The following is a 27,180-nucleotide window of genomic DNA, read 5'->3' as shown; positions in this document are numbered from 1 at the left end:
AAAAAGACTATGCTCAAGATAAAGCAAGGTCCCTGGAATACCCATGGTGCCACAGATGTAGTGGTAAGGCTCAAACCAAGACTGAAGCCATCGTATAATGTGGAGAAATAACTCTGACAAAAGAAAGAAAGAAGATACGCTGTATACTTTTGATGTTAAGCAAAACGAAAACCCCTCAACAGTCACTGCTGGCATTAGGAGGACATGCGTTCACCTAGATACAGAAGACTTGTTGATTTTTTCACAAGGAGAAAAAACAGGCATCTAGAGTAGTCTGAAAACAATTTTTGCTTTCCACAATACAATTTTGCTTTGGAAATGTTAGGGAAATGCACAGAAGGCATAAATCCAAGACTAAAGGACCTTTTGGACTGCTTCCAGATAATCTGTCCCGATCCATAATTTGGCGGGAAGCACTGATTTTATTAGACTGGAAAAAGCAAAATAATCTCTACAGCACAGCTACTATGAAGCCATCTGTGAGAATCCCAATAGATCTGTATAATAAATTGGTAATATCCTACCCACCCAAATTCCTATTTTTTCATTGGTCAAATAAATGAAGCAGAGATAGCACTGGCTTGGAGTTCTGCTGATTTGAAGGAAGAAAAAATATAGAAAACTTAATGGTAAATATGTATAAGCATGTATGCATTTCTTTACTGTGTCTAGTCCCAACAGAATCACAAATGAGAGCTATGTAGGTATCAGGGGTTTTTTTAATCCTCTTAAGGCTTAAACACTTCCTAAATAAGTAGTAATGTTAACTCTGTTGAGAGCTGCCCTAAAAAGCATACCCCAAAGAATGCTTGTGTTAAGTTACAGAAAAAATGTACTTGCAGGTTGCAAATCAATTGCAAACGTGGCACTGAAAGGAGAACTGAGGACATGTATCCTGTCAAGTAAGGATAGCAGCTGGTACCTTTCACAGAGCAATTACAGCGCAAGGAGTGCCTCTGTACTCTCACTGAAATAGGTGGGTGGTCATTCTGCAAACGCTTGGCTGAAGCTGGAATGATGTGGGAAATTATAAACTGCAGTACTCACCTAGTTTTGAAAATTGACATTTGCTACTTTTAAAAAGCACATTCTCTTTTCAGTTTCCATTTTTACTGCTCTTTGCAGGCTTCACAGTAGAGTGATAAAGATGATAAAGATGTTGAAAAGGCTTTACTATTTCAGCTGGCCACAGTCCAACATCATTATGTCTTACTTCCAGCAAAACATTTGTTTCAAGCTTAAGGAAAAAAGTATCAGCCTGAAGCACACTTCCATGAAGTGATAAATAAACAAATCATTGCATCTTTTGCAAGAATAAGATCAGTCACGCTTGCAAGACTGGGAAGGTCTTCAGAAAGCTCACCTTGTACAGGTGTCACTACTGTCCCCTTGAAATGTGGATTTATGTGTATGTTCTTCGGTTGCTGAGGTGTCACTGGAGGTGGAGTCATCATTATTCTAGGCGTTTCTATCTGAGGGGGCATATGTAGCCCTGGAGGAGGAGAAGAGTGATGCTGATGCTGTAAAGGAAGCAGAGATTGTAACTGTTGCTGCTGCTGCTGCTGTTGCTGCTGCTGTTGTTGCTGCTGTTGCTGCTGCTGCTGCTGGTGCTGCTGGAACAGACTCCTAACAGGTTGCTGGTGTGTTGGAATTAACCTCTGTGAATGAGTCTAAAGTCAGACAAAAGAATAAAGTCAATAGGCTTTAAAAGTTAAAATATCCTGACATAAACCAGCACAAAACCAAGACACCTTTGGAGAACAATTAAGGCCAAATATGAACAGAAAAAAACTTCTTTCCCATACCATCAACTGGAATTGTTAAGAACCATCAGCACAGGAATGCAAAGAAACAATCAAAGACGTTCAAGTGAAGGAGAGAAAAGCAAAGAGCAAGGAAGAACACAAAGAATGGAGACATTCATTCACTTATTTTTAACAGTGCAACTGTCTAGTTTCATGTTAGGGTTCTGCACATGTCGCTGGAAACCGTCATCAACTGCAGTAAGGTTTATGTGATGATCACCAGAAAACTGAGTCCTCAAATGCACCAACTTTTGTCTCATATATAGAAGAGCCTCTCTGACCAAGAGAGACTTAACAGTAGTAACAGAAGTCAAAATACACATTAAGCTACATTCTTCAGATCTCAGTGCAGCCCATTTATCCATACTGCTTAAAGAAAAAACTACTTTAAAGACACCCTTCAAAGGTACCTTTCATAATACAGAAGAAAGCCTCTTGCTGATCATCACTCAAACACAAATGGCCAAAATCAGTTATAATAAAAAGTTATGATCGTGTTTCTCTTCAGAGGCATTCTTCTGCTTCTGAACTCGCTGATACTAGATATCAGTCCTAGTCCAGTAACTTCTAAACAGTAGTGCAGTAAGAGTCCCAAACAGGCAACCTTTTAGTAACACAGACATGACATTTTTTTCAGCAGCCATATACATAAAGCAAAGCAGCTACAAAGTTTGCACAAAAAGACATTGTGATGAGACAAAAACATTTACATCATTTAAGATCAACTCAACTAGCAAAGACTGCAGCAATACAGAAAAAAAGTATTCCACCTTCACTGTTTTAAAAGCACAAAGCATTCTACTGCAGGGCTCTCAATCGCTGAGATATCCACCGATTCTTGCTAGTGATCAGCACCTAGAGTTAACTGCTGTTGGAAAAAATCCCCTTTGTTTAATACAGATGACCTTGTCCTGTGAAGACATAGACAGGCTTTGTTCTACAATCTCAGCTTCCAATATATTTCATGGCAGTTAAGTAAGTGTGGGCTACCTTGATCATATACTTGCCGGGGTTCTTTTTTGGATGGAAAAAGCAACACCTTTTAGATTGTGATATAAAGCACAGGGAGGTGGGGGGAAGCCTAACAAAGCTAAATTTCAATTAAAACCCCCAAGACACCAATTTATCTAGTGGTGATTAGCTCCCTAGGGTTTTATTTGCCTCCATAGTAGCATGGCAGGTATACAAATAGATTATCTCTTTTTTTTTAGAATCGTCAGCAAAAATATTAGTTTACAAAACCCTAGAAATATTTTTACAGTTTTTTTTTAAAACTAAATTACTGTTAATAATGTGGGACTGAATATGTTTCCATGTTGCATGTAGAGGACTTTGAAAGGAATTAATTTTTTCATCCTATGCAAACCAGTAGGTAAGCCTGATTGGGTTGTATAATTTTGAATTCACTCTTCATTTGGAGGCCTTGAGATTCCTCAACCTGAGGCCAGTAACAAGACTAAGCACATACTTTCACAATCACATTACATAAAGCCCATCCTGCCAACAGTGCCCTGAAAGAGCAAAAAGTGTACACTGGAATATATATTCCAATTTAGAATGCATTTCTCCATAATTTCCTGAAAGTTATGTGCAAAGAATACTAAGGATTAAAAGGTACCATTGTTGATGGCTGGTTTGGCAGCAGTGCAGGCCTGTGATCCTTCATTCTTCCCCTATCATTATTGTCTCTCCTTTGTTCTCCCATTCCATGGCACATAATCGAGCCTCCTCTTCGTCCTCCTCTCCTTGAGCCATACCGTCCCTGTTTAAGCTGCCTTTCCCTCTCTTCAAATTCAAGTAACGCTGCTTTGGCTTCTGCAGAAAGTTCTGTTAAAATAGAAAGATGAAGGGGAGGGGGTGAAAAGGTGAAAAACACAATGAAAAAAACATCGCTAGAACTACAGCAAGCACCCCTGTAACTAACATAAAATTTGCAGGCACTTTGATCTCCTTTAGGTGGCATGTTAACATTTCATTAAAGACATCTTTAAAAGGAAAAAGCACACGTACTTGTGTCTGTTGCACAGTAAAAAAGCAGCAGGTAAATGAAACAAGCATGAACAAAAAGGTTTGGTGGTTGTTTTTTTTAAAGCTATTGAAGTTTGCCTTATGCTGCAAGAGGTGGCTGTGGCTCCCCTCACATTTGCATTATCTTAAACAACATCTCACTTACCTGCAGATGTGTCAGGCAGTACAATGAAAACCCCAGTAAACTTTACAGTAAAGGATAGGTTGGGTCTTCCACATAAACAGATTTTATCTGCCAGACTTTTGCACACTGGCCATTCCAAAGAAGGACGGACTGGTTACTGAAATGTTTTTTCCAGCATGTAATTACTTAATATTTAGTCTATTGTACGTGGTTTAAGAACCAGCTGTACTTTACAAGTGATCTTTCCACTTAAGAGAGAGCACACTTCAAAATCTGTGCACAGCTCAAGCCAAATACATGGCCACTGATAACATCCATGCAACTCACGTCCCAGGTTAACACCACAGAACAGATAGTACTCAAGACTGCTAAATTTGCTTGAAGCCTGGGACAATCTGGTAACACTGAGAAAACCATGCAGTAACAGGCCCAGATAATCAAATTACTTGGAAATGCCAAGAAAGTCTACAACAAACTTCAGGAAACACACTGTGACTGTACAAGCAGTGCCACTCACCAGGTTTCAGTTACTTAAAGGGGATAAACTTGAACCCAAACATGCAACTGAGGATTTTGCCATGTACCAATCAGATCCCTCCTCACTATAAAACTGACTTCTGTCACTAACAGGGTAAAATCAAACTACTGTAGAAGAACACACCCCAGCAAACAGAAATATTGTTTGAATTCATATAAATGGAAATTAGTGCAAGAATTCCAGTTCTACATTTAAAGTCTGCTCTTACTGTTGAAGGAGACCGGGTACAGGGGCTGCTTTTCAGGACAACATGGTTTTACTTGCTAATACTACACATAGTGGCTATATCTGAAGATCAAAATAAAAACAGTTTGCATCCAGCAGCTGAGACACTACTACAATGTATCTACATCACTCTAGAGCCTCCATCAATACATTAACTAAAGCAGTCAGAAAACCATTAAAATTTATTGCAAGTCGAATAACCAAAGCTACCTAAACCACCATCTTAAACATCTTCATAACTCTTTGAAGGTGAGGATTTGCAAAAGGGCAGAAAAGGGTGAGTGCCACACATTCCCACTACAGCAGTTGTTCCTACTGGGCTACAAAAACCACCTGCAAAGACTGTAATTTTGCATGTCCCAGTTTCCAGAGGTATCCAGCACCTCCACAAAGCAGGAGCTTTTTGATTTTCAAAAGAAAAGTTTATAAATTGCTGTCTAAGAACACAGCAAACATGACAGACTCCTAAAAGCCCAGGATCCACCATATAATTTATTTCATTTGTGCATGTTGGCGATGAGACAAATTTCTCTATTTCCTTTTTGCTTCCCTCAGACACCACAATTAAGTGGCATAAAGCTTAATTTATAATCACACCAGATATTCTTATGAAATGTGCCCTAGCACCTGCCTTAAGACATCAGCAGAGCCCAAGATGATCAGGCTTTATCAGGAAAACCTTACAGCATGCTTAGAAAAGGGCAAGGAAGCACACTCCCTCAAGTTGTAGTATGGCATTACATGTGCATACTGTTGATTTCTGAGGAAAACTAAGACAAATGTATACACCTGTCCAAAGCAATCAGAAGTATTAGATGCAATTACAGCCACCACCTCATCCTTCCTTAGCTGTCAGGGATGAAAAAACTGGTAACAGGAAAAAGAAAGGTCTGATTTCAAGCCTCCTTCCTGTCCACATCTGCAGCAAGTTCAGTTTCTTGCAAGTGTGGAAGGGCTAACATGGGCTTTTAGTTGGTCTGCAGGGAAAAAACACCACTAGCTCCCATATAGTTTACTTATGGGAAGAAATGGTGCCACTACATTGCAAAGCAGTAGCTCCCCTCCCTTTAACCAGAGAGGATCCAAATCCTGCAGGGCATCCTGGGCATGCTGCTAGTTGGAAAGGGTTTTTTTCCCCAATAATAGGGCAGGCAGGGCAATTTTTTTCTGTCACTTTTCACATTACAACCCTGAACTCAGCAAGGCAGTTTGGAAAGCAAAGTTCAGTCATTGCAACAAGTACCTACCATGGATACTCATTCAAGATGATAAGAAGCAATTTCCTATTAAACAGATTAGGAGTCACATGTGAGGAAAGCAATTCTTGAACCTGGGAACAGAGTTAGGCTTCCTAAAAGGCAAGATGATGTCTGAGTCTCTCAGCCTCTTGAGCACGTATCAAAGAACACTGAATAGAAACAGCTTTAGAAGAATGAGTTGGCTGCTCCAAAGAAATTTACTTCAGAGGGCTGCACTGATTAAGCTCAGGGAAGGGACGACAGCATTAAGGTCAAAGTCAATCCTGATTATCTTCAATGTGCAGGTAATTTTCACCCTCTTTAAAATGAAACTAATGAATTGTTTTCCTACTCACCTTACAGAAAGGTTCTCAAATTTTAAAGGCTGTGTCCTTATAGGCACAGTCCAGGTATTCAGTTTTTCAGCCAGAAAAGTGAAAATGTGTCTAATGGGGAAAAAAAAACCACCTGACCAAAACAAAAGTCCCGGTGCACTCACTGCAGCAAGCATCATTGCATTCAGACCATATCTATAAACACAGAAATGCAATATAACCAGTTGGTTTTAAAAATTTTTTAAAGTTCACATTAACATCAAGCATACTTCCCTCACATGCCACCGAAAGCAAGTGTCCCACCTGTGAAGAATTTTGCTTACACACAAAATTGTAGGTTCAGAGCCTTAAAGACAGACTGCAAAAGTGAAGACTCCTGCAGTGAACCACACTCATTAATACCTCAAGTGTTTCATACTGCTATCAGTCACCATGCAGCAAAATATACAGTCAGCTCAATTATTAGGGTAGGCTGTTTAATGAACTTGAGAGCATTGTGCCACATATACAGAGATCAAGGAGAGGCAATAATGGGGAAGATGGTTTTGCAGGGAGGGGAGCAAGGAAAATAGTCCCTGTATTCCCTGAAAGCAAGATCAGACTGCTAACTAGAGAAAAGGTGGTAAACAGATGGATAAGAGATCCTCTCCCTCCCCAGACTCTTCCAAAGCACAGGCAGGTATTCACATGAAAAGGCCCACTGCTTCTCCCTGGCTAAATGCTTATGTGCGCTGGTCTGACCAAAACACTGAGCCAGGCTGGATGTTGCCATGTCCCCTAGACAGTGGGTGTCAGCTGCTACAGCGATGTACCGCTGGCTCCTCCCTACACCAACCCTAAGCACAGGTCTCTGCAGCTGCATCTGCCTTGGGTTGCTCCCTGAGACTAACAGCATTTCAAATCCCCAGGTCTGAGAAGTCCAGAATCCCTATTATCCTGGATAATGCTGAAATTTACAACATAAACCACACTGCAGAACTGCTATAAAAAAACATATACATATGCATTTACATATACTAGCTCTCTAAATTTAGATTCCATACATATCATCTTTGACTTTTTTCTCCCCATCATCCAGACTTGCAACCTGGTAACACTCCATGTGCTTCTGCACACAGTGCAACAGGACAATGGTGAAACCACTCATTTTAATTTCCTAGTCTTGCCAGAAATCTCAGCCACTAGTTGTCAGAGTGAACATAAGGCAGTTAAGCAGGAAATAACAAAAAGTACTACTACATACAATTACCTCTATTACTACTTTGCAAACGGCTCTGCATAAGCATAGAGTTTTGTATTTTAAATTGGGTACAGAGGGAATACTTCAGTGATGCTAAACAAAGCCATTTTTCTTCTTCACATTCCTTAATGGGTAACTAAATCCAGAGCATAATGACAATTCCCACTCTGGCAAGACTTCAACTACATGCACCGAAAGAAGTTGTATTTTCTCATCAAAGATAACAAACTCGGCATCTCCAGAAATCAAGTGCATAGTTGTCCTACAACAACTCTCTTTTAAACTTTTCAAACCCACTACTTACATTATCTTGGATAAAGAAATTTTAGGAAAGATCTCTGGTACATTCATATGAACACTCTGTATTTTTTACCCTTTTTTTTTTTTTTTTTTTTTTTACCAGCACACACTTAATTCTCATCTTGACTGTACAGTTCTCACACACACAGTTAATGCAGTGAATCAGCAATTATTTTTCTAGTGTCTCCAAGTGTCAAGATTAATTTCACTATTGCTGGTAATAAAATGGTTTCAAATGACATCTTTAATCAGCAAGTAAGAATGCACTCCTCCAATAGAGACAAGCTGTCACAAAAGGTCACCAAAATGTGACAGGATGGAAATTACGTTTGTAACTTCAACTGAAATGTTAATTCCTCTTTAAGTGTTTTCTCAACTATGTTCAGATTTTAAAGTAAGGAGATGTAGCTCTGTAAAGAAGTTTCATTTTTAAACAGTAGCATCTGCAAAAATCTGCTTTATAATCTCAAAAGCAAGCAGATACTTATATGCAAACACCTATTTTTTGCTGTTTAACTTTTCATCACATGGTCAATCATCTGGTCTCTTTGTCAGCAAATTAACATGAAAAACTAGTATGAATAAAAAACATTTCACAACAGAAAGACTATTTTTGCTAAAGAACAGTTTCAAAAAAACATCTTTATTTTATAGATTCATCCATATTTGCATCACCTTTTCCTTGTATCTCAGAGCTACATCCCCAAATCTCTTAAAATTACACTTTAAAATAATTCTAATTCTTTAACAATCAAGATCCACTATAGGTTTTCTCATTGTCTGGTCACACCTCTACATTAAATTGTAGAGTAAAACCAGAAATATGCGAAAATGTGTGCAGCTGTCATTTATCTTGCAATTATGTACAGAGATTTAGCTATTCCAGTGTACCCTTGTTTTTAAATCATTTTGTTTTGTAAAGGCACCAGCACCTTTCATATAAATAAGATACATAAAAGATATACACTACTCTGTCTCTCAGGGTTCCCTTCAGTCTTATTCTAATTAGAATCAATTCCTAATTACTCAAACAATGCTGAATAAAGGCCCTTAATACACACTTTGCCTGAAATTGCAAAAAGAGCTATTTGCTAAACAGGAACAACAGATAAAAAAAGATCTTGATTCAAAATCATGCACAATATAGCCTGTATGAATACTACTGTGAAAGTCTGGTTCAGCCTCTGCAGCTGTCTCCTTGCTACCTATGAACAAGCCCTCTTAGCCAAAACACCTCTAATAGAATTAAGGCTTCTCAATTTTTGCAGGCATAGTAAAAGCCCAAATTCCTTGCAAGCAAATTAAACAATTAGTAGGCTATGGAACTCAAGCAAAAAATCCTTAGAACTAACATCCTTTGCAAAGCTAGGCTTTTAAGGTAAGAAGGGAATTTCATGATGACAAATTCCGGCAATCCAGGTATGTGCTCTAGGAACTTAATTCCAGAATGCCCTGGTCCCAAAGACATTGACTCATCTGGAAACAAAGCAGAAGCACCCAGCTTCCGAGCTCATGCGGCACGGCACCCATCCTAAAACTATCAAGTCCCTACAGCCTGGCAAAAATTGCAGTACCATCAAAACATACATCTTCTCTCAGTGGTATCTGACAATTAGCCAACAGTACCTGACAATTTGCCTTCATTACCAGTTTGCCCCTCTCGTGTATCTTTATTCTCTTCAAAAGACAGGGCTTTTTCTCCATAGTTTGAATTGATATTTTGGTACAGTAGCAAAACTATGAGAACAGTATAGCTTTCTGAAGGCAAAACTTAATTTCTGCCTATCTCCCTAACACCATCTTTTACATTTTTTATTAATTATTATTATTATTACCACATAGCCAATATAGTTATCGCCAGTGGGGCAGCTACCACACTAATATCAGGTAATTGAGTAAACAGAGCACATGAGGGGTCTTGAAGTTAACTCTGAAAACCATAAATCAATGGGATTTTATTTAGACTAAAACAGAGCAGCTGCAAGAAAGGAATTCTTTGAAACATATGCCACCACAATACTAGTGAAGCACAGATCAGATAGCTGCTGCTTGAAAACAGAAAGCTTTTAAAGACACCACAAAAGCCTCAATGAACAAACATTGTGCTGTTTTTCAAAACATGATATGCTTAAACATTATTGCGAAGAAGACAACACACTACATATACAACAACAGACTACATATGACTTCAGATAACTTGGATATAGGCCAGTCTAAGTTAAAGGCAACTGTTCTATCTTTTGCCATTAAACTCTTCTCTAGAAGTTTTGTGAATCCTGAATTTTACTTTTAGTATAGCTCTTCAAAACAGTCCATTGCCACAAAACCTCACCCAAAGTTTCTGGAATGTTTCTCCTTTCTCTTGTCACATCTGAGAGCCTAATTATCGTTCCTTCTTTCCGTTCAGTTTTGAAACGTAATCGTCCAGACTCTTCATCATCATCCTCCTCTTCATCAGATTCTTCTTTTGTTTCTTCTTGAAGTTCCAGAGATTCAATAGCTGCCTGAATCACAAAATACAGAGGACATATAACCTGAAAAATCTACTTTCTTGTGATCAGCAAGCATCAGAAAAAGATAAAGCTTTCTTTAAAGGTCCCTTAGATTTTGCTGGCTTTATTATTATTCTCATACCTAACAACATTTAAGAGCTTGGTGAATTTTTTTATAATCTAAAGATATAAATTATATAGCAAAATCTATTGAGAAAACCTAGTTCACTGCATTATTTAAGGAAATATGGAAACTCCAGTTAAACCACCATCTGATTAGTAGCTATTTTTGCACACAGAACATTTTATCACTGAATTGACTAAGATGCAAACCATCTGGGACTACTAGATTCAAGTAATACAAACATTAAATCATTTATTTTTTGTTTTGTTTGTTCACAACTGCCAGTAGCATGTCACTAGAAAAAAAGATATCCTTATATCTCAATTTTATTCCTCTATGTATGTTTAACTGTACTTGTCTTTTTTTCTACTCCTTGAATACTTAGCAGTTTTTATTCAGCAATTAGCAAAGAGAATGGAGAATAGGCTTGGATAAAATTTCCATATACTAAATTTGTATATTGGAATGCTACTCCCTTGTCCTCATTTACTTTGCAGTTCTGTCTATAATACAGAAAATTTATTTAGATGAAACAATGTCCCAAATGAAATGGATCCTTCTCCTTCAGATAAAAAAAAAATAAATAATCAATTCCATTTTCCTGTGCTGGCGTGATAAAATTCATGTTCAGAATGTTACACAATGTATATTTGATTTCTAGAGTTGAAAATTGGAAGTATTCTAATTTAGTACTATTTTCCATAAAATATTTGATTACTGTGCACTTGGTTATTTCTTGTACAAGCCTACTTGCTCACTTCATAAAGCCTGCACATGCATTTTAATTCTTTGCAAAGCCACTAAATATACATGGTAACTTTTATGATGCTTGAGGACAGTTAAAAAATGAATGAAATAACGTGTAAAAAATGGTACAACCGTCTAATTAACCAGATTGGTGCAGTAATTTATACGAAAATGGTACAGCAAGTGTGTCACTCAGGTGGAGACATACTAAGTCACAAACCAAGAAAAAGAATTAATGGCAAATCTCCTTAGCCAGGAGCACATCACCACCCAAATCCAAAAAGAAACATGGGAAACAAGATCAGAAACAGGATCTGGCAAGACAGTTTCTACTTTGAAAGACAGCACACCATAGGAGCCCAAGCTTAAAGCTACTCCAACTTTGGTCTGGTAAGTGATCTGTATATTTAGTTACCGGAATTTAATGGACTACTGATGCCAAGTTATTTTCATCTTATCATCTCCTTACCTCAAAATGTGTTTTATCCATTCCAGGCAAACATTCACGCACTACATTTCCTAACTCAAAACAATGCTTTAAGACACAGCTAGGAGAACAGCCAAAGTTTACAAAAAGCTTTAAGGCCTATATTTTTAAAAGCCATTAGTTTTACATAACTTTATTGTACCAAAAAATGCATCTAAACACAGCTCCAAGACAGGACATCAGGCAAAAAAATAATATCCTTGAAGACTGAAAGAAATCCAAACCTCAAAAGCAAATACAAATTGAGCACAACTAGTCTGATTAACATATCCATGTATAATCAAAGCACCTCTGAGGAGAGGCAGATGAGAGTCATGGAAGAGAGGAGGGATGTTAGCAAGGAAGGAGATGCTAATGTGATTTAATATAAACAAAAACAAGAAAGAAAGACAGGTTTAGCATTTTATTTTCAAAAGAGCAACTCCCAAAAGCGAAAGGAGTAGCAGTATCTCTATCAAATCTATGTTTTTAAGTATCACAAACCAAATAATTTTATTGTCTCAATGACTATCTTTAAAAACTTTGCCTTCAAGATCAAGATTTGGAAGCCAGAACTGGAGCACCTGTTTTGCAAGACATGATCTCTTACTCAGCGAGCCTCCTCCTTTACTTTAGAGCATAAACCAGGCTCATCCACTCTCTATGTGCATGCCCCTTAAAAGCCACACTGGAATTCCATTTTTTATTCATCAAAGATTAGTCTCAGTCACGTAACCTGTGAGTGCAAAACTTATTCATGCAAGGCTCTACGTGTGGCTCAGACTGGAGAATCAGGATTAAAATGATCAACACAATCTGCATTGTCCTGAAAAATTTTGCAACTCTAATGAAACGCTACAGAAAATACCTGTGGAAATTCTGTTGCCTTTTGATAATTACTCATTCTGGGGAAAAAATATATCCATTCTAAAAAAAGCCCAAAAATGTAAGTAGTAACAGACTCCAAGACAATTACCTTCTTAATGCACAATAAAAAAAAAACCTCAAACTTTTCCAAGACCAGCACTATTCTATTCTTAGCCACTTACACCAATTCTGTAGTCTTCTGGGTCTAACTCGCTTTATTCATCAGCATAACACTCATGCCACCCATTAAACAACTGCCTTACAAGCATTAAATATCAAAGACAAAAAAAAAAAAATATCAAAGGAGTTAATAAAAAGGCAGGCACCAAGGAAAGGCAGTGCTCGAGAATGCTAACTGACCCATGTCCAAGTCTGATTACACGTATTATTGAGGGATTTATATTAGTTGCAATGGAGACACAAACATGTCTGACAGCCAACCATATGTTCTCTACATATAGCTCCAGGAAAGGTTATCTGAGCTGTGTAGGAGCGCACACTCTTCCCCCGCAATTTGTTCAATAGCTGTAGCACGCAAGACTTATGTAGATCATCTTTTCCAACTCCCAGCCTCGCAGAATGAGTTGTTTTGCCAAGATGACAATATATGAATGGATTCCATGGTCCAGAAGACTAAATTTACACAGGAAAAAACCACAAGTACAGACACCGAATTAACACATACTAGTACTTAGAGGATTCTGTTTGATACTTGCTAATCGTGAATATCTCTGCATATACATAAACAACCCCTGAACAGCCACCTGAGGTCACCTGACTGGACTAGCCAGTCAAGGCTTCTTAGCAGCTCTCCTCAAAGGGAGCTTAACATTTCCTATTATGACACCTTGCACAAAGCCACCAGAGAGCTTTGCTGACCCTTCCTTACAAAGAAAAATAATGACCTTTCTTCTATCACAAGGTTAGCTTTTTCTGCCATCCTCATTAAATAATTATGCCATAAATCCCTGCCACTGACCAGAACTCCCCATGCTGGTTTATGATCTGCTGTGGAAAAAGTGAGCGCTCCTGCCCCAAATCGCTTACCAGGCAGTTGCAGGACTGATAACAGACATAGCCCAAGGAAAACTGCACACATTAGTCAGCATGACAAATGCTGATCTTCACACAGATCCTCCTAAACATGGGACTGTCAGGTGGTCTGGAGAACTTTGTGTCAGAGATTGCTAAAATGTACAGAACAGGTAATCATAAAGGCTAAACCAGGTTATTTCCATGTGAAACATTATGAAGATGAAACAAAAAACTTTTACTAACAAGCTAGAAAATAAGCAATGGAGGCTTTGACCAGAGCCTGACACTGAAGCAGCAGTATTTACTCAACCCTAAGGGACCAAAAAATAACAAAACACAGGTAAGAGGTTGTCACACCTATTCCACGGGCATATCCACTTCGCAGATGAAAAATGGGGGGCCGAGGGGGGCTGGTGGTGGGAAACAAATCTAAGAGATTCTAAATATGTTTAAAACTTGGCTGTTTTGATTTGCATTCTTTATCATTTTCCTCCAGGGCGACAGACAGCACTTTCAAACTTGAACAAAAGAACTAAAATGCTTAAGTTTTAGCTAAAACACAGAACAATTCAGACAAACACAATGGGCTTTTTTTTTTGTTCCAAGTCTGTATTCCATCAAAAGAAAAGCAGTATGCATCACTTCATTAAATGTTTCCTTGATTAAAGTCCTCATCATTTTTTATCACCATAACCCAAGACATGGTTTACATTTATGCAATGAGAAACCCTCTACCAGACTTCACAGGAGATTAGTTCCAATATAAAACAAAGAAATTATGAATTCTCATTTCAGTAGGTTACATGTTTTATGAGTTAGCAGAAATAATTAGTGGTATTATTCCTCTAAAAATATTTAGGACATAAAAACTCATGTAACTGACAGTTCTACCACACCCATTTGCTGCTGAAACTTCTGGGTATTGAGTTTTGCTTTGTACCTCAGCAAGGCAAAAATATTTTCTGAAGCATTGCTGTATTTCTCAAAGAAGCTCCACAAACTGTTATTTAATCAAAATCTGAGTTCTAAGCACTGTTTCACATCAAATACCAAGTGAAAAAGTATGCCTTGAATTTGATCTAGCAAAAAACACAAACTTTTCCTGCCTCTTCCCCACACCTGAGTGCTACTCTTAACAGGTGTCTCACTTCCCTTATTCACCAGTTTCCCCCATCATGTTTCAATTCCCCAGCTTTTCTCTTGGTTTACAAAATTACAAGAAAAACCAAGCTTTTCTCTTGGTTTACAAAATTTCTTCATGCGATCTGAAATGCTTTATTTGGTTTTAGTAGAAACTGCTTAAAATACAACACTACTGAACATCTTTATCAGCTTGCTCTTAAGTTATTCAGATGCCAAATTTCAATCAAGAAATAACAATGCCATTTATTTGTACCACATCTATTACAGCTCCATTCTTGTGCTGCATTTTCTACAGCAGAATGCCAACTACCCTTGTTTACAAGCAGTGAATATTATGAGATTTAAGGAGAAGTGCTGTTATGTAACACTTTAATAAAGAACAAAACTCTTCAGAGCTAGAGGCATGCATCTAACCACGTAATAAATCAAACTGCATATTCTACAAAGGTTCTCTCTCGGTGGTATTCTCATTTGGAGAGTGCAATTGTGAGCCTGCTGAGAAATGTAAAAAAATTACAGAAGAAATAATAAAGGAATAAAAAATGGTACTGTTTTGGAAACAAGAAACCTGTAGCAATCTGCAAGCCATCAGAATAAAGCCAGAATGTAGATAAAGATGTGCCCAAAACATTGAAGTTACATGATGAACTTACCTAAAAGCTCCATTAAGAAAATCAATTAACAACTTTCATTAATGTTATCTTTTGAAAGGAATTTAATCCTGAATTGGACAAATTTAGACAATGTGATTATTACAGAATTCTCACTGGTTCATACTCTACGAATGAAGCTGTGCTTTCTTAAAGCAGTTGAGTTTGACAGTGAATCCCAGCTATGTACTTAAATTTTACATGATGTGCAGTGCTTTCATCATCTCACACAGACTGTGGCTGCAGATAGCACAAATGCATCAGTCTGCTTTTAAAACACTGGAAGGAAAGTGTGTATAATGCAGTGGATGTATAAAATGTGTTTAAGTGTTTCACAGTTCTTTGAAAGGGTAGATGTGATACTAAGGTAGTAGGAAATTAACTATGTTAAGGTATATTTGGTGTAAGATACCATGCTTGCAATATCCAAGACTGAATAAAGCAGGTGGCCCCTTTCGATGTATCTCTCCACCTACCAAAGAATGTTGTTTTTTTATAGTAAGTTTGATACAACTACAGTATCATAGCACACCTATTTGTTAGAACTTCACAGAATAACACTGCTACGTCTTTGAGGAATTAATTTCCTGATGAGTTAAAGCTCCAAAGAGGGAACACATTCCAACTACACTTCTCAGCAGGTAATCCATTCAATCCTATTTAATTAAGAACTGGAATAAAAGTAATATTAAAGAAGATTCCTGGTGGGGAAAGGAAAAAATCCCACATCAAAAACTTGCTGCAAATTAATAACAGGTATGATACCACTGTTCCAGGCTATAACCACTGAACATACACTTGACAGATTTTTGGCATAAGCTTTCTTCTTGCAAATGAAGGAACTCATCCTTTTTCTTAAGCAAAGAACTAAGATAAACTTCACAGAAACTTCAATCCCAACACAACTTCTTTCAAAACAACAAACAATCTGACAATCCCTTTCTAACACAGATAACCTTCCACGCTCACACTCCTCCTCAAAGAATGTATCTACACACCCAACAACAGCAGATTACCCATCTGGAAAGCGAGGAACCACAAGCTGTTAAGAGATTTAGCAGACAGCATGCAGTATTACTATCATTCTCCTACCCAAAAGGGCCCCTGAAGTTTCTAGTGCTGAAGCTAAGATTAAATATGGACATTCTGAGCTCTCCCTTATGATTTTCATCCCAAGGGGGGAGGGGATCTGATATATTTGACAATATAGATGCCATCACAATTCCATCTTGTACAAAGGGTAATACCACCAATAATTCAACGTTGACAAAGTTGCATCAGTTCTTACCCAGCAATATGGACAATTCTACAAATTCAAATTCTGAAATAAGTAGTTATTTTAAGTTTCCATTAAATCCACAACATACCTCTTCTGATTCATTTGTCATTTGTTGGGATTCTTCCAGCTCCTCATCAGCTGTATATTCTTCTTGTTCTTCCATTGCTTGCTCATTATATGACTGCATGTAATCTTCATCCTAGGGCAGTAATACAGGACAGTGAAAAGACGTAGGCCAACTTTACAGAATCACAAGCCCCTTAAGAGATGGGGTCTGTATGCACTGTTTCCGGAACTGGAAAGAAAGTATTGAATCTATCGGAATTGTCAACTACAAGGGACATATCACAGAAGGTATAATTAGCAGGACTTTTAACTATGCATTAATTCCATTATTATCACATACATAACCAAAACAATTTTTATTCAGATCCCGGTATCATCATAAAAATCCCATCCACCGCTGTTTGCCTCATCTACTTCTGTACTTCTATATCCTTTCATTACAAATTCATGAAGCAAATACACATCTATAGCACACATACATTAACAACAGATTTTACCCCATCAAAAATATAAACATTCTTAAAACATTCTGCAAGTGCTTACATATGAACGGGTTCAATTCTGAACAGTTATGAGCATAAAGCAAAATCTTTAAGTAAGCTTGCTTGTATTTTAAAACCTCACTGAACACATACGGTTTTAATTATGATTAAATCATTTCACTAGCAATTAAAGCCAGTGCATGTTCTCTAATACACTGCTTAAATTACATTGAATTATGCAGGTGACATTTTCTGAATTAACCTCCAATCTCTTTATTCAGGTTTAGACAGTTCTCAGTTACAAAAAGGATGAACAAGCAGGACATCAATCACTGTGGGATATTAGCACCTTAAAGATGTCTTTAGCAGGTCAATAATCTTTTCACCTTCGAAGGACTTTATCAGATCTTGTCTAAAGCCTGGATAAAAGCTTTTGCATTAAGTACTTCTAACAATTGGCAGTGTATCTCCACCACACAAAGCTGTTTTCTTCCTTAAGGATACAATCCTCAAGGTCATGATTCCAACTGCCTTCCAGCATGACAAAGGAGCATTACCTACCGCCAAACAAGCTGTCAACACAAACTTTGTTACAGCCTAGATAAAGAAACTGGCAGACAGTGATAATAGGTCTAATTTCCCCTCCTCCCTAGGGAGGTAAACAGATTTCAAATCAGTCTAAAAACCCTATGCACATGAAGCAATGTTATCTTTGAAGATACAATAGAAAGAAACTCACTGGAAATTCATCTAGTGGTTCATTGATTTCGAGGTCTAGCACTTCATCTTCTTCTCCAGGCTCTTCCCCATATTCTATTTGATCTTCTGTCAGTTCAGGATCATTGCCTTCATAATGTCCTTCCTCTGCATACTCTGAAGCATATATTTCAGGTGCTTCAGATTTGTCATAAACAATTTCATCTTCTCCTTGGTCATATTCAGACTCATGTTCTATTGATGGATCGTTGATGGTCTCTGAGAGTTCATATGATGTAAGCATGCCAGATGTAGCATTGAGGCTAACTGTGACACCTTGAGAACTGTGGTACAGGGCCAGTAAAAATTCAGAGGTTGAAGCATAACAGTCAACTACTCACAAAGATTTAGCAAAACAAAGCCAAACACAAATTCTGTAAGTTGTGGACAAAATTATACCTCATACGCTATTTGACTCCATGCCATATTTTCATAATGCATATTGTACTGCAGCTTATCACTGGCTGCAGGCTATTTGACCAGGGGAATCAAACCAACCAGATGGTTTAGCAGGTCAAACTGGCAAAAGTCCTGCTTGGTAACCAAAGCAGACTGGAATCAATTTTAATTCCAGGACTAACAAAAAAATACACAAAATTACAACTGCATCTGTTTTTGCAATCTTTCAGAATATGCTAGTAAATTATTTATTAACTGTATTAATATTGTTCTTTCTTGATTATCCTGAATTCAAACTTACATTATTATATTATGACAGCTTTAATGTTCTGCTTAAAATAACATAAAATATATAGTCAAGAATTGTCATTCAAATGGCTAAGACTTACTCTAATTTAGTAACAGCACTGGCACAGACACTGGGAAAAAAATCCCAATCAATACAAAAACTGGCAAGTTTATAATCTGGAGCGAAAGTAAAACTCAATTTACTGTTTACAATAGCTAGTGCCATCAACACATAAAAGAGCAACTAACCAACTGCGGACGAGTTAGAAAAGTAGGGGGGGAAAGCTCTTCTTGATTTCAGAGCTCCAGGTACAAGGAAACCAAAGATTTTTTATTTTTTTTAATTACATTCCTGTTATTCAGTATTTTCCTAAGATTGAGGGAACAAGATCCAGGCAGCTTTGAGCTATTTGCATCTACAGGACGGAGAAGATTTGACATGAAAATGAAGACATGCAGAGTTGTCATTATCCTCCCAACTATAGAGGCATAAATGAGTTTGAATGGAAGTAAAAGGGAAAGGGGAAAGGAGTGGAGCAAGGCTCTCATTTTGTGGCAACAGAACTGCTAAAATTGCAAGACTTGTCTACAGAAACCTGCTTCCACCGAGCACAGTATTATCACACTTCAGATATTTTCTCATCACTCGTGCTGCCTCATAGTCATCCCTGCTGCCCAGGCCTCACAAGGAGGAAATGCAGAGAACAAACAGCAAGGACTGAACTGGTATTCCCCATTTTGGGGGGAACAGTCCAACCCTCACTCCTGCAGGGAGGAAAACAGCAGACAATAGTTGTACAAGTGACGGCCCAAGGTTCTTCACCACACCCTCATGACCCCAACACAGGGACAGGACTCCTTATCTGAATTCCAGCCAAGGACAAAAAGGAGATCTCGGAGCAAAATATACATATATTTTTTATATATATATATGTGTGTGTGTGTGTGTATGTATGTATAAATATAAAGTATGTAACACATGTATATATATTCCTAACCCTTTAGATGACATGCCTGCATAGCATGCAACAAGTTAAGGAAAAGCTGGCAGAACACACATGCCGTTAAAAAGCAGCAGTGGTACTGCATCACTTCTGCACTACAAGCATCTTCTTTCCCCCTTCAGTCCAGCCTGAGAAATAAAAACGCTAAGACACTCATTTTGACTTGTAGTGCCCAGAATTCAGTTGTGGAGCTGTATCACCACAGAGTATTCACAGGGCAGGATCCTCAGTAAACTCCCATGGAAGTATCTGCTCAAGCCTATAAACTCTGTACAAAATTTTCTGCTTTGTAATTGTACACAAATATTTAAGCCACAAATCAGGCCTTACAAACTATGAACCTCCCCTCCTCGGAGTCTTAGGAGGTTAAGATGTATTTTTGAAAGAAAGATAGCAGAAAAGGAGTTTATAGGAGAAGGAAACCTACAACACCAGGGCGGCACAGAACAAGAGCTCTGTAAGTATTCATAATTCATTCTAAATACACAGGACATGGCGTTGTTTCTTCCTTGAGTTAAATTTATTAGATTCCATTAAACAAAAAAATTGTCTTACTGAAATGCTAGCAATGCTACTGAACACGTATATATACACCATTAAATACCTGGCTAGGTAAAAAGCAAAACTATTTTAAGTATATACCAAAAACTTAAGTTTAGTAGTTGTTAGTTACCAGTAGTAGTAGTCATTAATAGCTTAGAGTTCTCCAAAACCCAAAAGATTTAGAAAAGACATACCGAAATTCTTGTTCCTCTTCATTGTCACTTTGCAGAAGATCATCATTCAGCTCTTCATCTGACAAGTCTGACTGATTCTAGGTTTCAGAAAAAGTCAGTTATGAACATAAAAGATAAACTTTTAACTAACTAGGTACTGAAACTATCGAACCTTCTGAACACTACACACTTTTTATGAAGAACACATCCCAGACTAAGACCACATCTTGAACGAAATTACTAACACTACACAAGAAAACAAATCTGAAAATAAATTACAAACTTATAGAAATTTACAAAACTCAAATTTGCATAGCTGTCAACACTTTTCACCGATGCATTCCCAAATATAGCCAAAGGTGATAACTCACTTAAATACCAGGAAGAAAAAAAGGTTAGCTTTAGTACACTGTCTTGTGACCTTGATGCATTAGGCAAGTGAAGAAAATCAACTAAGTTACTGTAGTTTCTAAAAAGCATAGATACCTAGGAGACTGGAGGAAAGGATATGATGGTATGAAGAAAACTGAAAAACCATAATTAGTTTGTAAGTGATGGAGGGGGCGGGGGGGGGGGGGAGGAAGAAGAAAATACCATGCCTCTTCTGAACTCCTCCTAATGTGTCTATTATACTTTGGGTTATTTAATTTATCCTTTGATTTTTTTTAAATAATTACTCACTAGGAAGAGATAACTGCAGTTTTGCCAAGCAGCATTATTTCCATCCCCTAAAGTAACAGAGGTTATAAATGGGTAGATTTATCTAAAAGTACTGGGATGAGATTAAATAGAAGTAAGTTTGGCTTAAATAGCTCAGGGAAAACTTCCTGAGAAATCCATTATTACTCCATCATATGAGTCCATACCCACAGATACTGCTCAGAGCCCTGTTACACGGCAAACTGAAAACATGAATACAAAGAGCACAAGAAGACATAATACATTGCAGAAATCTAGTATTGGTTAGTATTCACATGAAGCTACTTAAAAAAAATGATCAACTCATGTTTCAACTACAAAGATGTATGCAATGTAAACTGCTTATGGATTTGATAAATGCCTAACACACATAGGCAATCCCTATCCTTCTTGAATTTTATTTTGCAGACCAGTACATGAGACAAAGGAACTTCCTTTTTTTAAAACTGATTACTTACACACTAATTTCAAGAACCTAACTTTGAGCGTTTAAGAGTGTGATTATAAAAAGCTAGATGACTTAAAAGTCAACTTTTACTACTTCTGGGTTTCTTAACAAACCTACTAATCTCCAACTAAAACTTTAAAAATTGTTTTCTAAATGAATTCATTTAGCAGATAAAAAGGAGAAAGAGATTACTAGCCAGTTCTGATTTCCCAAACAAAAGCCACGTCTTCTCCTGCAGATACCTCGCAAATCCAAATACCCATTTAGTTCTTTCCATAGATATCAATTCAAAACAGGTGTCAGAGTAAGGAGTCTACAGCAGACACGGGGGGACTTGTTTATGTTCTCCACTGACAACTGCTCCCAAAACCCTCCCTCACTGTAGAACGGGAAATCCTCTATCTACTTGTCAAAGTAGCAGTGAATTGTCTGCAGTGAGTGGATCTTTAATATATGCCACTGATAGCTTTTTTATTTACTTTCTGGTAAATACTGCTGGTATTTTGATGAGTAACTTTTAAATAGCTAGGAAACTGGCAGTTGAAGTAAATTCTCCACAATGCTAATCAGCACTCAGTAAGCATAACTGGGGTGGTTTTTTGTTTTGCTTTTTTAATTGTTAGGTCAGTATGAGCTACAAAGACACTGATTTTGAGAACTATCTCCTTTTGGAACTGTGTGTTATGAGAAGAAATACGACCTTAGGGAAAAAAAAAAAAGTTCTTTCTTGAAAAGCCACACTTGGAGGTACTTCACAAAAGGAAGCAGCTCTGGGTGCAGAGCACTGGCAGCAGGGCAGATCTCAAGTACCTGTGGCTGTCAGGCTTTGGGGAGGCGACTGTAAAATACATAAAAGGCATTACCAAACAACTGAAGGGGGCAGGCTGAACAACATTCACATTTTAATATCTGTAACAATTCACTTTAATGCACATCTCTTACCTTTTTGCCAGTTAGCAAATCCTCTCCAAGCAGGTCATCATCAAGTTCACTGGAAAACATTAACAAATTTAAGAAGCTGAACCTTAGAAAACAGAAACAAGCACCATATGGGGTATACACCTTAAAAAACCTAACTTAAGAAGAATTGTTACTGAGTCTGCACAAAGCCTTCCTTTTAGCAAAGCATTCACTAAGTTGAAAAAAGAGGTATGTTTTAAATGAAGCAACAGACCATACATATTAAGATCACTGTTGTGCAGTCATTTCATTTCCATATGCTCCCCTTTCCATATCCCTCCAACTATAACACTGCACAAACCTAGACAAAGCGTAGGTATTTTAAACACAGCTGGCTAGGTCCCCGTTCCAGATCCTTCACTTCAAGGCCCTTTAGGCATACTGTCGAATCCGTTATTTCCCACCTCCAGAGTAAAGAAGCAAGACTGTACTGTTCTGTGGGCAAGACAGTCTGCAGGCCACCATGTGGCCCAGGAGAGGAGGCACTGAGGCCAGCTGACTTGGGAGCCACTTAGGCCTAGATCTTTCATAAATATTTATTTCCTCCTCTTCACGTCGAGGGGGAAGTCAAACAGATGCTTGTAAGATGACAAACTCAAATGTATGTTTCACCATTTGCTAAGTGTGGTTAAGAATTCAGGAAGCATAAATACCTGGCTTACAAACCTCCACAGAGCATCTGTCCCATAAATAGGGTGCAACACAAAGAACTAGTTCTTTGCATGTCTTAATAGTAAAATGAGATGCCAGTGACTTGAAGTATGAGCTGTAATTCAAGAATATGAGAGACTTTCTACCTGCACACCTTAAAAAAACACAAACTCACACCATGCCTTAGATATTACATGAAAATTAAATATCCCGAAGTGAGAATGAACAGAACAAGAATGTGTGTAAAAGTTCCTTAGAACTACACAGGAAGTATTTGAAAATGGGGAAGCTATCCTAAGACGTAAATCAGTGCTGAGAGTTGTTTTTGCAGGTGGATACATCTCTTTCAGAGCTGGTTATTGTACAGATAATGCAGAGAGGGGGAAATAAAAACCTTGTGGACTAAAGAGAACAGATGATATTCCAAACCAGGCCTAAACAGGACATTATCATCAGCAGAAAGCATTTGTCCATAATTACTGATCTCACACAGTTCCAGGAATGACTGAGCATTAACAAATAGCAATTGTTTTGTGCACACTGCAGTATTAAACAAAAATTGGGACATAAGACATATCACACGTTCCAAAGAGCAAACTGACTAGAATTTAAGCCCTTTATTTCAGACAGAAAACTATGTAACAAATGGTTGCAGCAGAATCTAGAGCCAAAACTGAAGTAGGAAAAAGTCACTCATCTTTCACCTGCCAGAAATCTGACAAATGTACCAAAAGGTTTGAAAATATTTCCCAGCACTATGGTCCACCAACTGACAGCTTTTAATAAAATTGCACTAGAGATATTCCAAAAGACAGCAAGATCACGTGTTATAACAGCACTGAAAGATGAAAAGCAAGTTCAGGTAGTAAGAAATTCAAACCAAAAAGGGATGGAAAAGAAAGTGAAAGATCAAATTAATTATCTAAACATAGTTAAGGCTTTAAACAATTACTAAAAAACATCCTTGATGTGATTTTTTAAAAAAAGATTAAAAATTTGATCAATAGAAGTAATTGCATACGCATTCTAGATTTTTTTAAGCTTTGGCTTATTACCTGACAGTCAAAAAAATTAGCACTAGCACATAAATTAAGCTCGTAACAGAAACAGAAGTCTTCACATAACGCCCCTCAAAACCTACTAAAATATTCAATGTCATTCAATATTTGCATTGATAAATTAAAAGAAGAAAAATCATCATTGGTAACTTTTTGAATAAACAAAGTAACAGTCATGAGCTTGCATAGTAAAGCACACCTATGTCAAGTTTCTTTAAAATAGCCAAACCAGAAGTTATCTATGAGAAAGAACAGACCAGAAATACCAGATCTCACTATTAATAAAAAGCGGGGGAAAAAAAAGCCATCTGAAAAACAAACCCCAAGATACTCAAACATTTTAGACTAGAGGAGAAAAACAGCCAAAAACCCGAATGGCTGCAATCTGATGCCACACAAAGCCACATACATTAAACTGAATAAAAGCAGACATCTATGATAGCTCAAAATGCAATTCCCCCTCACTATCATCAAGACACCAAGATCTTCCCAAAACCACAATTCTAGGAAATTAGGGTTAAAATAATCTAAAAGTTTGCTGCTCTCGCAAGAGATGGACCCATTTTGTTCCCTTCGTCAGCTCCCAAAGGTCAACATTCCCCTCACTGAATAAATTCAGCTCACCAAATAAGGAAGAGAAAATAATAAAAAAGAGACAACAGAAGTTTTCTGCCAGTGATGAGAAATGAATAATCTCAGAGAAACGTCAGGATAAGTGAATTTCAACAGAAGTCACTAATAAATCAGCCCTGCCATCTCACAGGACAGCACCACAACTGCGTATTTTTCCCAAAACCAAGCTTTGGCTTACTTACAGAGATAAATGTATAAATTAACAGCCTGTGATAAAGACATCAGACTGGCCCTTTTTGGCCTCCAATTTCATAAGCATGCCTCATTAAACATGAGCAGTAGTAAGGACACAAGTGTTTCAGGAAAAGAATTTATAAAAAATGTAATGGGAAAAATTCTCCAAGAACAATGTTACATCTGTACTCCTAAATAACATGGGCCTTCCAACTCTCAGTTATCACCCTCCAATATTTGAGAAAGGAAAGAGATATGGAAATTCAAAATTACTCAGATGACTGGGGGATGGGACTCAGTTAAGCAGGAACACAGTAAGATTTGATGGTTGATCAAGTTGTACAACTGACAGCATACCCTTTTCACCCTCACAAAAAAAGTGATTAGGTTGCAAAGCATGAAGGATTAAAAAAAGTCTACTGCATTCATTCAGCCTTTTTTCCATCTTCAAGAAACTGCATCCTATACTGAACCAGACCAGTACTTAAAACATTGAAGCAATTACATTAGGCCACAACATACCCATGGAATTTGTCAATTTATAAATGCCCAGACAATCATAGAATTTAACTTCCAAAGGCAGCTTGGCAATCTAAAAGGAATTAATAATAATAATAAAAAAAAATCCAACACATGCAAATAAAATTGTTAGATACAGTTGTAAAAAAAAATTTCTGAAATTATCAGCAAGATGAAACTCTGGAAACTCCAGCACTGTACCTGAAAACACTTCCCTTACAATTTCACTGAAGAATAAACAACAGGATTTTTGATCATCTATCTTAAATTATATGCATCTAATAATAAACAAACAAAACCTTTTTTTCTAGAACTGAATCCTTGTGCGCTTCAAAGTCTCTGCTTAGTGAAAATACTCTATAACCTTTCTCAAGTTCTATAAAAATACCTTTGCCGCAGGGAGGTTTTTTTACCATTGGCAATAAGCTTACAACTTCCTACACAATGGCTGTTTGACTCTTACAGATAAGTGGTAAAAGTAGGACAGCTAAAAACAAATGTGACTACCCAGCATCTAAAAGCCTACCTATTCATACCATGGAGTTAGCAAAGGCAAAAAGTTCAGAAAATACTCTAATACAAAGCATTTTGCCTTTGGTATTGGCTTCAGTATTTCTGAATACAAAGAGCTGGGGCTGGGAGGCAGCACAGTACAGTGAGCCAGCCTGAAGAAGTTATTTTAATTACACTATTAACCCAGATCAGTTTCGTAATGCAGTTCACCATCCAACCCTCAAACAGCTGCACTGGCATGACAGAGCAGCCACCCCTCACCAGCATACAGCAGAACACACAGTATATCCAAAGTTGTTGTCCAAATTCCTTATTCATTCTTACCTCCTAGAGCAATGAAAATTACCCACTTAACCTAGCAGAAAAGCACGGAAGAAGAAACTAATCCCTCCGGAATTATTAGAGTAGCTGATTCAACCCAAGAGCCCAGCTCAGTTGAAAACCACTTAAAAGTTAAGATTTGTTTACTACAATCACTTGAATTATTATTAGAAAAGTAAAATTTGTTTGGAATGTTTTTTTCACCGTTTTACAGTGAAAACCACTGGCACAAATCTATTACTAAAAAGGAGTAATTAAAAAAAAACTCCACAAAAGCACCAAAAGTTTTCTCCTGGAAAGAACAGACAAGTCTAGCCAGCAGCTCGATTCTAGTACTTCCCTACTAAAGTGCCTTCACATAAAAGAACATGCTCTTATTCTCCCCTAACATAACTAAGTTAACACATACTTCTAAATCTTAGTGAGTTGTATTTTTCAATAGAAGCCTATACCTAAACTCCATTATTCTTCCCCAATGTAAAACTGAAACAGGACTTTGAAGATAAGAATTTAAACATCTGGTTAAAAAAAAATTGTCAGGCAAATTCAAGTACTAGCAAAAATCTAACTATTTAAACCACTGAGATCTACTAAATATTTTAAAGGAAAACCTGGATATTAAGTGCAAAATTAATTACAAACCACAAATGATTTGTGTTTCTTCAATTTTAAATGGTATCTCTTCATAGTGCTTTCTATATTCCTCTAGGCCAGTGTATGTTTGGCACAATTTAGCATTGCCTGACACATGCATAAAGCCAACATCTTCATTAGTATCTAAATGTGCTCAACTCTTAATGGTAGAATATGAAATGCCAGAATGGGAAAACAGAGCAATGTAATTCAGCATATAGAAA

The 27,180-nt window shown here is 37.4% G+C and overlaps 1 protein-coding gene across 7 annotated transcripts in view; it reads right to left on the bottom strand.

Annotated features, from left to right (window-relative positions):
• RBM33 (RNA binding motif protein 33) overlaps positions 1-27,180 on the bottom strand; it is a 105,703-nt gene that overhangs the window by 67,317 nt on the left and 11,206 nt on the right. For 5 of the 7 annotated variants that reach the window (XM_055710209.1, XM_055710213.1, XM_055710208.1 and 2 more), the window contains exons 3-9: positions 22,437-22,485; positions 20,369-20,445; positions 17,924-18,224; positions 16,725-16,835; positions 10,166-10,337; positions 3,424-3,632; positions 1,364-1,670 (exon numbers count right to left, since the gene is read on the bottom strand). In XM_055710209.1, coding sequence (XP_055566184.1) covers positions 1,364-1,670; positions 3,424-3,632; positions 10,166-10,337; positions 16,725-16,835; positions 17,924-18,224; positions 20,369-20,445; positions 22,437-22,485 — 1,226 coding nt within the window. The remainder of the gene's footprint in view (positions 1-1,363; positions 1,671-3,423; positions 3,633-10,165; positions 10,338-16,724; positions 16,836-17,923; positions 18,225-20,368; positions 20,446-22,436; positions 22,486-27,180) is intronic. The other 2 variants (XM_055710212.1, XM_055710211.1) reach the window with 1 other exon arrangement.

The sequence above is a fragment of the Falco cherrug genome, chromosome 4 (assembly GCF_023634085.1).
Source record: "Falco cherrug isolate bFalChe1 chromosome 4, bFalChe1.pri, whole genome shotgun sequence".
Taxonomy (NCBI): domain Eukaryota; kingdom Metazoa; phylum Chordata; class Aves; order Falconiformes; family Falconidae; genus Falco; species Falco cherrug.
The sequence above is the reverse complement of the archived record's forward strand: the minus strand, read 5'-3'. Positions and strand labels throughout refer to the sequence as shown.